The following is a 16,383-nucleotide window of genomic DNA, read 5'->3' on the forward strand; positions in this document are numbered from 1 at the left end:
CGGCTCCACCTGCAGGGTGCTGGGCGGCGGGCGCGCGGCGGGAGGCGCGGGCCGCGGGGGCGGAGGAGCGGGCGGCGCGAGGGAGGGGCCTGCGACAGCGGCGGCGGCGGCGGCGGCGGCGGCCCCAGTCCGCGCAGCCCGGCTCGGCCCCGGCTCGGTCGGCGCAGCGCCGCGCGCGTCCCCTCCCGCCGCCGCCGCCGCCGCAGCCAGGCGCACCGGCACCCAGCCGCCGCCGCCGCCGCCGGGGCGCACGGACGCAGCGCGCACCGCCGGCCGGGATGCGCGCCCGGGACCCGGCCCGTCCCCACCCGCGGCCGCCGCCCGCCCGCCGCGCTCAAGCCTGACCGCGGCGCCCGCCTCGGCCGCCCTCGCCCGTTCCCCGGCCGCCCCCTGGTCGCGCGATGCCCGCCCTCCGGGGCCCCGGCGGCCCGCGCCCTTGCTAGGCTGCGGCGGCATGGCCCGCGCGCCCGGCGCGACCTCTGCGGATTGCATCGGTGTGCGGCGGCGGGGCATGCCCAGGGCACCGGGCACGGCCTTCAATGGGCGAGGACACGGACACGCGGAAAATTAACCACAGCTTCCTGCGGGACCACAGCTATGTGACTGAAGGTAACGTACGTGTTGTCTGAGGCCCCTTCCGGCCGGCCGCGGCGTGGGGATGCCGTCGCACCGAATGCCCTCCGAAGGTTTGGACCGCGCGCTGTGTGTCGTGTCCCCCCACCCCACCCCACCCCACCCCCCACCCCCCGGGTCCGGGAGGGAGGGAGCCGGAGGGCGTCGGTCTCCTGCTGCTCGGTAGCCGGACAGGGCAGCGCCCTCCTCCGCGCCGCCCTCCGGCGGGCAGCTTTCCGCTTCCAGGCCTGGTGGCACCCTGAATCATCCCCGGCCCTCATTTTTTGTAAAGGCCACCTCTGCGGCTACTCTGGTGAAGACATCCCGGGCGAATTTAGTGGCTTAAAATCCTGGGTTTGCCCTTTCATCCCAGTCCGGAGCCCGGCAGAATTTTCTAGGCTGCCCACTCCCCGGAGACTAAGAGCGACCCAGGAGGAGGAAAAAAAAAAAATCCGTGGCCTGATCGCCCCAGAGGCTCGAGGTTTTCGGCCCCTCCCTGTGGGCAGAAGCAAGGTCCCTTAGCGGGGTGAGAGAAGGTGGCTGGTTTGGGGTGGATCTTTTCTTCCTGATGAATAAAATGAGACAGGAACAGCTGACCCTACACTGGTGAACCCCAAAGTGGGACCTGCTACCCCAAACAGGCCCTGCATTGGAAATGCCCTAAATTGGCCTTACTCCCCACTCCGAGGCTGGTGGGGTCTAGAGGGTCAGCGACCCCTTCTTATAAGCCAGTAGCAACTTCAAGGGTACCCCGGCTCCACCCTGCCCAGGGAACGGTGGGGAAGCTCCCAGGCCTTAGCCAGGCGCCCGCGGATTGGAGCCTCCATTGAGGACGGGGAAGGGCCGGCCGCGCGGGGTGTCGGCATGCATTGGTGGGGACCTCTTGTGCCCGGAGACCTTCCCGGGTTAAGGGGCTTGACTGCGTCTTCCCTACGGGCTGCCGGACTGGCTGCAGAGGTGTTGGTGGGTTTTAGCAAGAGGTCCCCTGGTGGGTGCTTCCGTGGGAGGGGCCCAGGGCTTTGCGTGCCGCGGGGTTGGGGCGCGTGAGAACCCGGGTCAGGAACCCGTGTGGGCTCCGAGCGGTGGCGACTCGACTCCGAGCGCTGTCCAGCCAGCGCCGATGCCAGGCTCCGCCGGAAATGAGGCCGAGGAGCCCGTCGGAGCTCTGCGGAGGCCTGGAGAGCGCCGGATCAGCGCGGGGTGGGCTCCCAGGCGTCCCGACCCCGGGATTCTGAGGCTGGATGTGTGACCTGGGCGGAGTATAGGGTGGAGAGTGGCGCTCCCCGCTCCCGGGAGGAGAAGCGCTGAGTCATGCTTTGCTGATAGGTGTGTGTAGGGAGAGGGGGCAGGGCTGCTCGGGCTAGCTGAGGGCTCTGCCTCAAGTTAGGGGTTTCCTGGGGAAGCGGGGGTCCAGGGCATCTGAAAAGGGTTCTTTGTCGCCGGTCTTGGAGAGGCCGAGGAAGGATCAGTGTGTTTCCTGGGTGTTCTTTTTGCTGGCAGCCTGCTGAGAGGCAGAGGTGAAAGGCTGCTGAGTTGCTGGCGGGTCCCCCAGTGGTCTGGCTGGAGCCAGGAGAGGGGATCTTGGCAGGTCATCCTGATCTGGCTTTCTGGAAGAAGCCTCTGCTTTCTCATCTGTGCACAGAGGATGCTGGAACAAGGCGCTGGTCTCTGTGACTTAAAGTAAAAAGCACTGCCTGACTCATAGTGGACACTGGCAAACCCTAATTCCTTCTTTATCCTGTCTCTCCCTCTTTTTCTCATGAATTCACCAGCTCTTAGAAGGGAGAAACAAGGGAGACGTGCATAGTTATCAGAGTAGGAGGTGATGATTGTTAATTCTTCATTCATGCAACAAATATTTACTGACCATCTACTAGTGCTTTAGCCCTGGGAACTGGACACAGGTCCTGCCCCCAGGCAGCCTGTATTCTAGAAGGGAGCCCCATTATGTGGACAAATCTCTTTCCCCATCTGTGAAATGGGAGTGAATAATACCACTCTGTCTACAAGTTTTAGGGTTTATGTGGGGGTTAGGTGAGATGGTGGGCTTCCCTGGTGGCTCAGGTGGTAAAAAATCCACCTGCAATGTGGGAGACCTGAGTTCGATCCCTGGGTTAGGAAGATCCCCTGGATGAGGGCATGGCAACCCACTCCAGTGTTCTTGCCTAGAGAATCCCCACGGACAGAGGGGCCTGGCAGGTTACAGTCTGTGGGGTTGCAAAGAGTTGGACACAACTGAGTGACTAAGCACAGCGCAGCACAGGTGAGATGGTGGATGAAGGACTGACCCCAGAACTACAAATTGTGAACTAGCAGCCTATGTGTGTGGAGAACCCATTATGTGTTGAGGCCTCACAGGAGTTCCGCATACCCCACATGCCCATTTTATAGATGAAGAAACTGAGGCTTAGCCTTTGTCCACATCCCAGACTGAGTGCCACTGTGTGCAGGGGATAGGGCTCTGATCCTAGAAGTGCAGCAAGAAACAGGATTCAGAGTGCCTGCCCTCAGAGAACAGGGTCTAGTCAAGAAAGCAGTAACAATAAGTATTAGAATTGTATGAGATTTCTGGCCACCCTGCATGGAAACAGACCTTCCTGGTATTGCATCTTGCCCATATTTTGTGCTCAGAGCACAGAGTAGGTCACGGATTTGGGTGTCAGACAGCACACGTGCATGCTTGGCTGAGTCCCTGTTGACTCTTTGTGACCCCACGGACTGTTGCCTGCCAGGCTCTTCTGTCCATGAGGATTCTCCAGGCAAGAATACTGGAGTGGGTTGCCATGCCCTCCTCCAGGAAATCTTCCTGATCCAGGGATCGAACCCATGTCTCCTGTGGCTCTTGCATTGCAAGCGGATTCTTTTACCACTTGAGCCACCAGGGAAGCCTCAGATGTCAGACAGACTTGCGTTCAAGTCCTACTTCTGAATCTTCATGTGCTGTGCAACAGGCATAAGTTACTAAACCTTTCTGAGCTTCACTTTCCCCCTTTAAACAGAGAAGTAATAATGACTTGTCTTAAAGAATTATTGGGGATATCAGTGGTTATGCTAATATAGACAGCATCTGGCACAGTGCTTTTGGCCTATTGGAAGCATTTTATACATGGTACTGTTAGAATTTAAGTCTTGTTCCTGGAGGAGCTTCACAAGCAAATAATGGATGCTGGGAGTTTGTAAAAGTGCCAAGTGTACAAATCCCTGTTCCAGCTGGTCATTTGGCTGCAAACACACACAACACCCCAGTGACTGTGATCTACTTCCTGTTCCTTAAGCAGGGCATTTTTTCCTTTCTCTCAAGGTATTTGCACTGGCTGTGTCCACTACCTGGAACACCCACCTCCTGCTCTTCCTTCTCATCCTTCAGGTCTTGAGTTAAATGTCATCCTCTCCAGTGGGAGCCCAGTTCCTCAGTTTCCTCTTGTAAAATCCCAAATGCCTTGGGAAGAGTTTCGGTTTTGTTAGTCACTCATTCACACCTTGTGGTCACTAGCCATGGGCGTGTGTCACCATGGAGCATAGAGGACTTTGCGGAATGGATGTGTGTTGGGGGAGAGCAGTACCGTTAAGGTTCTCAGGACAGTGGAAGGACATGAGCCCTAGAGAAAGGGGTCCCAGGGATCAGAGAATGCCAAGGTGTCTCTGTTTAGACTTTTCTCAAGAGCCAAATATGACTCTAAGAAGGACTCTTCCTGGCTATGTTCTCTTGCTGCAGTCCTAGAACTCAGGTTTTCATTTGTTTGATTAGTCTTGAAGTCATGTCCCGCTCTTTTTACGACCCTGTAGACTGTAGCCTGCCAGGCTTCTGTGTCCATGGGATTTCCCAGGAAAGAATACTGGAGTGGGTTGCCATTTCCTTCTTCAGGGGATCTTCCTGACTCAGGGACTGAACCCAAGTCTCCTGCATTAGCAGTTGGATTCTTTATCACTGAGCCCCCAGGGAAACCCAGACTCAGCTTTAGCATGAGTTAAATAGACATTTCTAGGCTAGACTGGATCTAGGAAATACGTTCATCCTCTTTCATGCAGTAGCATTTACCAAACACATCCTTTTCTGCATCTGGCTCTGCTCAGGCAGGGATGAACCAGGGTACTTCCATTCCCCCTTGCAGTGACTGGTTCGAAAATGAACATGGAAGTCCTTTCTGGAGGTTGAGTGGAGAGTAGAGAGAGCTGCAGGAAGCTGGTCCCTTTCTTGTGATGGAACACGGAAGTCCCCCCAGCAACTGCCTTGAGACCATGGTGGAAGCCGGTCTTAAGACAACACACAGTTGCTGTCAGAGTAGACAGTGAGTGAGATGTTGGTGACTCCTGGATTAACCAGGCCAAATGTCCACCCTACCTCTGGGCTTCCAGTTCCATAAGCTGCTATGTTTACTCATTGCTTCAAACTTGAAGCCAAGTCTGTTTCTTTTAGCTAGCAGCACCCCTACTCATACAGCCTTTACTGATTGTCGAGAAAACGGAAAAGCTGCCCTGTCACTCACGACCAAAACGCAAGATACTTAAAGCCAGGAGGTAGCTGGTTTTTGTGTGTGTGTGTGTGTTCTGTTTTGGAAATCCTCTTTGGTCTCTTTCACGCACTCAAGTCAAAGTTGCAGAGTTCTGATTTCCCCTCCTGGTACTTCCAGCCACATGAGGGATCCCAAGGTCTGCTGTCAGGAGACCTAGGTTCCTGGTGGGGTCTGGAGACCTGCATTCCTGGTGAGGTCTGCTCTGGGTCTGTAATCTTGGGTGGGAGCCTTAGTTTCTGTTCCAGGTTTTTCAGTAGGTCACTTGAAGTGAGGGATGTGCAAGTGTTTGATGTTGTTGCACCTTCTCTGTGGACTCCCCCACCATGCTTTGTGAATGGAATATGTTCGGTGGACTCATGGCATTAAATGGCTTGGTGCGTGTGATCACGCCCAGCCCAGGGCCTGGGGCACAGTCAGGACTTAGTAGATATTGTCCATAAATAACAATGTCCATTCTTTAGGAGCTGGAGTCAGACTAGCTCTTAGCTGCATATTCCCTGATGGTTCAGATGGTAAAGACTCTGCCTGCCATGTGGGAGATGGAGTTTGATCCCTGGGTTGGGAAGAACCCTGGAGAAGGGGATGGCAGTCCACTCCAGTATTCTTGCCTGGAGAATTCCGTGGACAGACGGGCTTTGTAGTACATGGGGTTGCAAAGAGTAGGACACGACTGAATGACTAATACACCCAGAGCCCACAGAAATATCAGACTGGCTGACCCAACTTCATCTCCAGCCTTAGGGAAATTGAGCTGAGAGGGGAGGTTATGTCTGACAGTGACCTGAGCCAGCCCAGAGGGAAAGCAGGAGAGCCGGCCTTTGATTTTTGAAATCTTGGTTCCTTTTGCTTCCACTTAGAACTGTCCCTTTCATAAGCTTTCCTGGGGTTTCATGAGCTGATGTTGTTTCTACTTCTGGCGTGGGGGCAGGGTGGGAGGCTGAAATGGGACACCGGGGGCTGTCCCCTGTAAAGTCACATCACCTCTCTGAGCTACAGTTTTCCTATACTGCTTCCTGCCCTGGGATTCCACAAGGCCTCATGGACTCCCAACAGTCCACTCTGGGCAGAGGCTATTATTGTTATCAGTTTCCTCAAACTGTCGTGGAGGCCAGCACTCACTTAAAGGTTGGTGCAGTCACGAAGTAGAGGTTTTCTCATTTTCTTTCTGCAAGATGGAAATCAAATGCTAATACAATGCTTCCACATCATCTCCTGGTTGTTTTTACCTGCTGCAGCTTTTGGTCTTTATCTTTAAAGTCAGCATAGCTAACAGATGTTTTGCTGAGAGGTGTTTTAGGTCTTGAGACCTGAAGCATGGCTGTGTGAAAGGCTGGTGCTTAATAGGAAGGATTATAAAGTAACAATGCAGATAAAGAGAAAAGAATGGCCTCTAGATGAACATTGTTAGCCACTTGCCATAGCTCCTTCCCATCTTTTGCAAATGCCCATGTCTGTTTTTAATAAAAGCTTAATCTTTCCATATAAACCATTTTGAAGGGTGCTTTTCTCATTAAGCATGAGGTTATAAGAATTTTCCAGTCCCTTTGCTGAAGGGCTGGTTTTCTGGGCATGCAATCCAGGTAGGCCCCATGCTCACATGCTCAGAAGGACCAAGAACCCTGTTCTTGGTTTAATTCTCCACTGTCCCCACCTTGAAATCTTTAAAAATTGTGTCCTTAAACCTGTGTTTTGTGAGTTACCTTTGATAGGATAGTGGAGCATGATGGTGAACAGAAGTGACATGTGCAACAAGCGACTCCACTGTTCCTTAAGCGGCTTCCATATCACACTTACCTGGGGTCACTTGGAATATCACTGAGCTTCTGAGCATCCTGGGGCCACCAGAATTCTGTGAGTCAGCACCAGTCAGCATGTCTGTGATGGTGTAAACAGAGGCACTGACAGCCTGGAGAGGCCATGCTTTCTTTTTGAACCAGAAAACTTGTTTTGAATGCTGGAAGGAGGCAGTGGCATTCTAAGAAGCACATGGACCAAGGAACCCTAATATAACCTTTGTTACTCGTGAGAACATCCCTGGTCTAGCTAGTCATTACTTCTGAAAATGATGGCATCAAAAGAAAGGGAAAGGCAGACCATAGTTCCTGTTCCCATCAACCCTCATTCATCACTGAGAGTGGAGATATGTGTCTAAAACCCTGAAGCGTCAAAGAGTGAAATAAAAACGTGCAGTGTTCTTACGGCTCTTATACGAACAAGCTATGTATACCTGCAGGAGCTCCCAGATACAAATTGTGTAATTCAGTGATTCTGCATTCTAGTTCAATGCTCTTCCATTTGCATTTAAAGCTGTAATTACACAATACACTGGGCGATAAAATCCATGTTAATAATTTAAACTTTTTTTTTTTCAACTGTCATTAAATAGCAAATAACTAGGACCAGTCATGGGTAAAAATGGAAAGCTTTATATTTTTGTACCTTTAGTGATACTTCTCCCTGCTTTTTATCCTCTGCATTTTCACTTTGCGCTAGACCCCACAAATGCGATATGCTCAGACACTCAGTCATATCCGACCCTGCAAGCCCATGAAATGTAGTCCACTCGCCAGGCTCCTCTGTCCATGGAGTTTTCCAGGCAAAAATACTGGAGTGGGTTGCCAAAATCCAGAGGATCTTCCTGACACAGGAATCGAACCTATGTTTCCCGCATTGGCAGGTGGATTCTTTACCACTGCGCCAAAGGGGAAAATCTCAAAGGATCAATTATTCGATACCCTATGAGTTGTTGTCGTTTAGTCATAAGTCGTGTGACTCTTTGCAACCCCGTGGACTGTAGCCCCCAGGCTCCTCTGCAAATAGTCCTATTGTGCTGTAGTGAGGAGGGCAGAATCCTTGACCCCACCTCCCTTGGCTTTTGTGATTGGTGGAACTGGTGAGAGCCTGTCACTCACTGGACCATTTTTCTCTGCTGGGCAGAGCTATAGTATTAAGGTCTCTGCTCCAACAAGAAGCCTGTTTCCCTCATTTCAGAGACCAGCCTTTAGATCTGTCTCTCCCCGCAGGCCCAGGAGGTGGGGCAGTGGAGCGGGGGTCCCTAGCTCATTTCCCCCCCGAATTTACCATTAAGAAAGATATGTTTTTCCCTTTGGTCCATCTTCCTTGTGTATTTTCAGGGATAAGGGGTGTGTAACAGGTTCCCTCAGCCCTGCCTCCAAATACCATCATTTTATTGGCTGCACTCTTCCCCTGAGAGATGTCATAGTTCAACTCATCACCTCCGACTGCTGGATAATTAGGCTGCCTATTTTCCTTTATAACTAACACTGAGGGAAAGAATGCTATGTTTGTAAGAAGACACCCTATTCCCATTCTTCCCCCTAAATCTGAAATAATTTTGCTCAGAGAGAATCCTGCACGTGCAACTTTATGTAGAAATTATGAATGTGCTTAATGTTCTTGACACTCACTGCCCAATTATTCTCCAGAAAGTTTCTCTGTTTTATCTCATGCTGATCAGCATTGGGTATTCTAATTTATTTGACCTTTGCAGATATCATAGATGAAAAAAATACTTGTTTTAACGCATGTCTGAATGCCAATGAAGTTGAACACTTTTCCCCTTGTGTTCAACAACCGGCATTTACTGATCCTCTTACATGCCAGGGGGAGGTGAGATGCCAGATGTACAACATTGAAGAACAAGGTCATTCACCCATTCGTTCATTCAACAAAATATTTCTGGAGCGCCCACTATGCGCTAGGCACAGAAGATACCCATATCTCTGGGCAGGGAGAGTGAGGTGGGGGCAAAAGGAACAAAGAAAGAGAGCTGAGGCCAGAGCACCAACATCTAAGGGACAGAGAATGAGAATTCTTGTTGTCTACCCAGCTAGAAGATAAAACAAGAAGCCTCTGGAGTCACAGACCCAGGAGAATCCTGGAAGGGAAGGGGGAGAGAGGGCTGGCAGGAAGAAGGGTGGATCAGCCAGCTTTGAACACTGCCAAGCGGTCAGAACAATATCGGTAAGCATCACTCAGGTGCTCACACACACCTGGCACCTGGTCTTCTTGGGCTCAATTTGGTGACGACATATTTCCATGAGACTCTATGCTCTGCACCCCTAGTTCTCCCCGTTGGCTTGCAGAATAGTTTGCTTTCCACTAGCCCCATGGTGCCCTAGGGAGTCCTGTTACTTAGCACGGGTTTCCTTACCAGTTAGCCCTCATGCAGAGTTACTCACCTGGTCTTCATCATTAAACAATAATGAAACAAACATAATAGCCATTATTGTTGTTCAGTTGCTAAGTCAGACTCTCTGTGACCCTGCGGGCTGCAGCACACCAGACTACTCTCCTCCACTATCTCCCAGAGCTTGCTCAAATTCATGTATATTGAGTCGGTGATGTTGCCTCACCATCTCATCCTCTGCTCCCTTCTCCTGCCCTCAATCTTTCCCAGCATCAGGGTCTTTTCCAATGAGTCGGCTCTTCGCATCGGGTGGCCGAAGTACTGGCACTTCAGCCTCAGCAACAGTTCTGCAATGAATATTCAGGGTTGATTTCCTTTAGGATTGACTGGTTTGATCTCCTTGCAGTCAAAGGGACTCTCAAGAGTCTTCTCCAGTACCACAATTTGAAAGCAACAATTCTTCAGTGCTCAGCCTTCTTTATGGTTCGACTCTCACATCCATACATGACTACTGGAAAAACCATAGCTTTGACTACACGGACTTTTGTCGGCAAAGTGATGTCTCTGCTTTTTATTACACTGTTTAGATTTGTCATGGCTTTCCTTCCAAGGAGCAAGCATCTTTTAATTTCCTGGCTTCAGTGACCATCCACCATGATTTTGGAGCCCAAGAAAATAAAATCTATCACTGCCTCCACTTTTTTCCTTCTATTTGCCATGAAGTGATGGGACCAGATGCCATGATCTTAGTTTTTTGAATGCTGAGTTTTAAGCCAGCTTTTTCACTCTCCTCTTTCACCATCATGAAGAGGCTCTTTAGTTCCTCCTCACTTTCTGCCTTTAGAGTGGTATCATCTGCATATCTGAAACTGTTGATATTTCTCCCAGCAGTCTTGATTTCAGCTTGTGATTCATCCAGCCAGGCATTTTGCATGATGTAGTCTGCATAAAAGTTAAATAAGCAGGGTGACAACATCTACTTTATCATATTCCTTTCCAAACTTTGAACCAGTCTGTTGTTCCATGTCTGGTTCTAACTGTTGCTTCTTGACCTGCATACAGGTTTCTCAAGAGACAGGTCAGATGGTCTGGTACTCCCATCTCTTTCAGAATTTTTCCACAGTTTGTTGTGATCCACACAGTCAAAGCCTTTAGCATAGTCAATGAAGCAGATGTTTTTCTAGAATTCCCTTGCTTTCTCCATAATCCAGTGAATGTTGGCAATTTGATCTCTGGTTCCTCTGCCTCTTCAAAACCCAGCTTGCACAGCTGGAAGTTCTTGGTTCACATACTGCTGAAGCCTAGCTTGAAGGATTTTGAGCCATTATTATGACTGACCATTTACTGGGCACATACTCTATGTCAATTGCAATGCTAAATGCTTCATTTTATTGGATCCCCACAAACCCCAATGTATGTGTGTATGTGTGTGTGTTGTCTGCATTTTACAAAGGAGAAAGGTGAGGCTTGGGCACTTGCCCAGCATCACTTGGTTTGTAAAGAGCCAAGCCGGGGTTTGAATGCTGGCCATCTGCCTGTAGAACCCACTCTCCTGATCGCCGCACTGCTTAGTCAGACTGACAGAGCAGTGACAGGTGGCCCATTCAGCTCTGGTTCTGCACCCAGTTTTGAAGGGTCTCTTGACTTGAACCCAGGACTGCCTGGCACAGTGCTTATGCTGGACACGCAGCTAGAACTGCACCTGTCCCAGCCGCGTGGGGGTGAAATTAATCCAGATGGGTCAATGAGAGAAGGGGTCCCATCCACTGCAGGGTAAGTGGTGGGGGTGATCACAGCTCTGTGAAGAACAGGTGCTTTGGCATCAAAGGGAGCAGCCTTTCCTGGGTCAGGAGTGGTGGTGTATTGAGATACATTCTAGTGCATTCCAAGCAGAAGGAACAACATGTGCAAAGTGACATGTGCTTGTCCCCTGATAGAATCTGGACTTCTCTGCCTGAACCTCAATTGTAGTTGCCAGCCTGCCTGGGGACTAGGACCCACCTGGGACTCCTGTGCTGCCCAGGATGGGCATTGCCCCCTTTGAACAGTGGGACCCATTGTCCTTAAGAACCCTGGGCTGAATGGCACATTGAGGCAGAACAAAGGCTGCTCAGAGGCTCCGACTGCCCCAAGCAGAGATGGGATCTCCAACTGCAGCCGTTGGGCCTCCTCTGGACCAGCCTGGCCTCCTGCATCCTCCTGCCCCCTTGCCCTGCTGAGGTTGCAGCCGTGACCCCAGGGGCTGCCAGGCCTGGGCTCCGCTCCTGGCACAGCTGGGCACCTTTGGCAGGTTCTTCAGCCTCCGATCCAGTTTCCCCCTCCCTGAAGCAGGGGGAGAAGTGCCTGCCACTCGGGCTTTTTGTATTAAGTGCAATCATGTGCATATTGTGCTTACATCTCAGTAAAAGGGAGCTACTTGTACTGTCATTATCAGCTTCTGATTTTCTTTTCACAATTTCAATAAAGTCTTAACAAAACCTTTCAAATATGTACCAAAAGAGAAAATTGTATATTGATTGTTTTTCACCCATCCCCTCGTCTTTCAGCTGCTCTCAAGATTTTGCTGTACTTTCTTCATTTACCTTCCCATTCTTTTGGCTTAAGAATTTTTAAAAATATATATTTATTGATTCATTTGGCTGCATTGTGTCTTAGTTGCAGCACACGGAATCTTTTTAGTTGCGGCATGCAAATTTGGTTGCAGCATGGGAGATCTAACTCCCTGACCAGGGGTCAAACCCCTGCCTTGGGAGCGTGGATCCTTAGCCACGGGACCATCAGGGAAGTCCCTTGGCTTAAGAATTTTTAAGTGCTGGATTTCTATGGTGGTCCAGTGGTGAAGCCTCTGTGCATCCAGGGAGTATGGGTTCAATCCCTGGTCTGGGAAGTTCTGCATGCTGTGTGGTAAGGCCAAAAAAAAAATTATTTTTTAAAGTGAATTCAAGACTGTTATTTTACCCCTACATCAGCAGGCACCTCTGAAAGGTGAGGGCGTTTTTTTTGCATAACCAAGTATCAGTATCTCACCGAACAAAATGGGCACTAATTCCTCTCAATCTAAATTCTGGTCCGTGTTAGTGAATCAGCTCTACTTCAGTGCAGCATAAACAAACATTGATTAATTCTGGCTCATTTTAGCAATGTCTCCAGGTATCTCAAAAATTGTTTTGTTTTTTTTTATAGTTGGTTGGTTTGACCCAGGTTCTAAAGTCCTGCATCTGCTTTTGATTATTCTGTCTCCTGAGTCTTTTCTGATGGAGCTCAGTCCTCCACCCTGACTTGCTGAAGACAGTCGTTACTATTTTGTAAAGAATTACAGTTTAAACCCTGTTGTCCATAACCCCTGGCTGGACCCCAGTATTCTGACAGGACTGGATGCTGACGGGTGGTTGCCTGGGTGGTGGGAATCCCCAGGCATGCCCCTTCTGATTCCAGGATCCCTCCTCACCACTCATCAGCTGAGAGATCCTGGGCAGGTTGTTCAGCAGTGACGCCATCGGCACCAAGAGCTACTCACGTTACAGACCCATGAGCAAAATAAATGGTTTCTGTTTGAAGACATGGGCCAGAATTTAGATCGAAAGGAATTCATGCTCATTTCATTCGGTGAAGACACTGAGTTTTGAGACAGTTTGCACAGCGATAAGTGGCTGGAATGGCCATAGATCCCCGAAATTGAGTTCCCAGTCCTGCCCGGCTCCTTCTGAGGCCGCTTGTCCACCTTCTGTGTCTCCTAGACTCTGTGACTCCCTCTGGACCTTCCAATAACTTCCTTCCTGCTTATGTTAACCTGCGTCAATTTCTGTTCCTTATAACTAAAGAACCTTAGTTCCCGGTCCCAGCCAGGAGGGGTGACTGAGCTCAGATCATAAGATAGGATGGGAACCTGGCCCTTCTGAAACGTAGGACCTGGAGTCCTGTCTCATGCAGCCTCAGCAGATATGTATCTCAGACGTGCGTGCTTCCTCGGTACACAACTCAACACCTGGTACCCACCTGTACTTCCTAGGTGCTGGGTATTTGTGCATTCGAATGACTGAGTGAACAAATGGCATGTCTTCAAATCCGATCCCAGAGCAGTCCAATTTTTTTTTTTCCCCGAATGCCACTCTTCCCCCTGGCCGCACTCTCTGGGTATAGGCAATCTTAACTTTGCTCCGTTCCAACATGTACAGATTTCAGCACCGCAGTTTAGTTCAATAATGCCAGTGCCCCAATCACACAACCCAGATTTCAGCTGCCCCTGAATGGTCACTGTGAGTAACTGCATCAAGAACAAACCTTGCCAGTTGCTCTCCAGCCCAAGGATCACTAAGTAAATAACATACGAGCATCGTGATCCGTGACCAAGTCATTTCTTCCAGTGTCTGTCGCTGGTCGGTCCCTGTGGGCCTGTGAATTCACACACAGACAGCAAAACATATAGTGACGGTGCCTTCTTACTTCCAGGTGATAAACCCACGTGACATTTTCCAAAAATGGGTAGTCGCAAGAGGGCATTTGGCCCACAAAGATGCTGTTCAGAAAAGAGAGAGAGAAAGAAAAAGAAAAGTGATAATGCTGGAAGAAGAATTCGGATTGAATGTAAAATGCAGTTATAGAGGAAATCTCCCACTCTGGGAATGCTGAAGTTGCAACCACTTGAAATTCTGTATAGCCGGGGGAACTAAGTCAAGCTGAACTAATTGGCATAAATGAAGCAAGTGCCTGTGACCAAAAAAAAAAAATAAAAAGTAAGATGTCTTAGGGGAGGTGACACTGGCAACATATTTCATGTTAAAGGAACTCTTAAAGATATTTCACAACATTGAAGGTGTGGAGAATAGAATCTTGGAAGCTGATCTAAACTTAGAAATGCAATTCTCCAAGGCAAAGAAAGATGCTTGCCCAGCATCATAAGTTATCCAACAAGCAGAGGGAGCTGGCACTGTTGAAACTAGCCTAGGTACAATTTTTACAAAAAAAAAAAACAGGAATTCTCAGTGTATATAGTGTTTTACATGACTGGGTACTAAATAAAATACTAGTTTTACTCTTCTACTTCCCTATACATTTATAACCATCAGTAAGAGAGGTTTTAAGGTTTTTAAAAAGTTTTTCAAAGATTATGAAACTCTTCTAATTTTTCACCTTGATTATTAAGATCACTTTGAGTGATTTTGGCTTGCATGGTCATTTTAGGGTTCCACACAGTTGTGCAAAGTGGGGTCTCCCTAAACTCATGCCAGATGGGCAGTGTCTATCCTGTGTGGCCCTTCCACATGTCAAGGGCATGGTGATGGTGAACCATGGGTTGAGAACGGGAGTCAGCATCCTCTTTGTTGCAAGTGGCAACTGGAGAATATTAAATAACTCAAACTGCTCACTGCAGAAATGGTTAGAACAGCTGATGGGTCACTAGGAGAGGGGCATACGCCTCCTGTCTACAGTGTTCACTGTGCAGACCCCCTAGCCAGCCCGTCTGCTTCAGGAACAATTCATCATGGAATGAACCGGCTGAAGGAGTCAAGGGCTGAACAATAGTGGTTCTTATGCCAGCTTTCAGTGTGAAAGGTGATTTAAAAAAAAAAAAAAAAAACCAACCCTGAATATTTTCCCCAAGGAGAGGTAATGCTCTTTATTGAAGCTGTGAAAATACAATCCATCATCATAATGTGCCCCATGTTGTCATACTCTGGGAGCTAAAGTGCATGTATGCTAAGATGCTCCTTGCAAGATTTTAATTTTCTTCCTCTGTTTATCTCATTGCAGAAATGTTTGAAAATGCAGAGAGGAGAATAAAGAGGGGAAAAAAATAATGTCTTTGATTCCATAGCCCTGCAAACGTTGTTCCAATATTGTTGTATTTCTCTCTTACTGCCCCCTGTAGATTGTAGTATAAATACAGTTTTGTTTCTTTTAAAATATTTAACATGCTGGATCATTCCTGTATATTATCATATACTCCAAGTGAATAATTTTTGTGTATATGCATGCTCAGTGGCTTTAGTTGTGTTTGACTTTTTGCAACCCTGTGGATTATATATAGCCTGCCAGGCTTCTCTGTCCATAGGATTCTCCAGGTAAGAATACTGGAATCGGTTGCCATGCCCTCCTCCAGGGGGTCTTCCCAACCAAGTGATGGAACCTGCATCTCCTGCACTGTAGGTGGGTTCTTTACCACTGAGCCACCAGGGAATCCTGAACAAATTTTTAGTGGTTGCCTAACAGTCCATCAAACCAGTCAATCCTAAAGGAAATCAGTCCTGAATATTCATTGGAAGGACTGATGTTGAAGCTGAAGCTCCAATACTTTGGCCACCTGATGTGAAGAACTGACTCATTGGAAAAGACCCTGATGCTGGGAAAGATTGAAGGCGGGAGGAGAAGGGGATGACAGAGGATGAGATGGTTGGATGGCATCACCACTGCGAAGGGCATGAGTTTGAGTAAACTCCAGGAGTTGCTGATGGACAGGGAAGCCTGGCATGCTGCAGTCCATGGGGTCGCAAACAGTCAAACATGACTGAGCAACTGAACTGAACTGAATGACTATCATGCAGATATAGTTATTTATTCAATAACTGCCTATGGATTTATCCATCAGACTGAGGTCGATCATCTGCAGTGAGGATGTGGGTGGGGAAGGATGCAGGAAAGAGGAGAAATAGGGTGAGAATCTCTGGAACCAAGGAGACGTAAACAGGTGATCATAACACGGAGTGATGGGAGCTAGGGTTTAGCCGGGGAGCAGAGAGGCTGAGGTCAGAGCAGATGAGTAGCTGGTCCAGCAGGGAAGTAGGGAGTCGGGGAGATGTCCCAGGCAGTAAGGATGTTATGGGGAGAAGCTCAGCGGTGAGATGCAGTGAGACTCTTAGGGTTGCTGGACTGGTAACTTTTGGTCCTGGCGCTCCTAGACGGCTGTGGCGGATGAACACACCAAACAGGCTGCTGGTGAGACAGGGAGCATGGCCACCTCTCCAGGCAGAGAAGGAAGAAAGAACCAAAAGTGACCAGAGGTCTCTGGAAGTTTGGAGAGTGACATGGGGGAGCGAAGTCCAGATGGGGATGTGAGAACTTTGGAGAGAGGCAAGAAGACCCCAGGGAGATGCCCAGAGTCAGCAGTGG

The 16,383-nt window shown here is 49.3% G+C and overlaps 1 protein-coding gene across 2 annotated transcripts in view; it reads left to right on the top strand.

Moving 5' to 3' along the window:
* Positions 1-487: 487 nt before the first annotated feature.
* PPP2R2C (protein phosphatase 2 regulatory subunit Bgamma) overlaps positions 488-16,383 on the top strand; it is a 162,259-nt gene continuing 146,363 nt past the window's right edge. The window contains exon 1 of one of the 2 annotated variants that reach the window (XM_052641729.1): positions 488-609. In XM_052641729.1, coding sequence (XP_052497689.1) covers positions 540-609 — 70 coding nt within the window. In that variant the 5' untranslated portion in view covers positions 488-539. Of the gene's footprint in view, positions 687-16,383 lie in introns of both variants that reach the window. The other variant, XM_052641730.1, reaches the window with a different exon arrangement.

This window comes from Budorcas taxicolor, chromosome 6 (assembly GCF_023091745.1).
Source record: "Budorcas taxicolor isolate Tak-1 chromosome 6, Takin1.1, whole genome shotgun sequence".
Classification (NCBI taxonomy): domain Eukaryota; kingdom Metazoa; phylum Chordata; class Mammalia; order Artiodactyla; family Bovidae; genus Budorcas; species Budorcas taxicolor.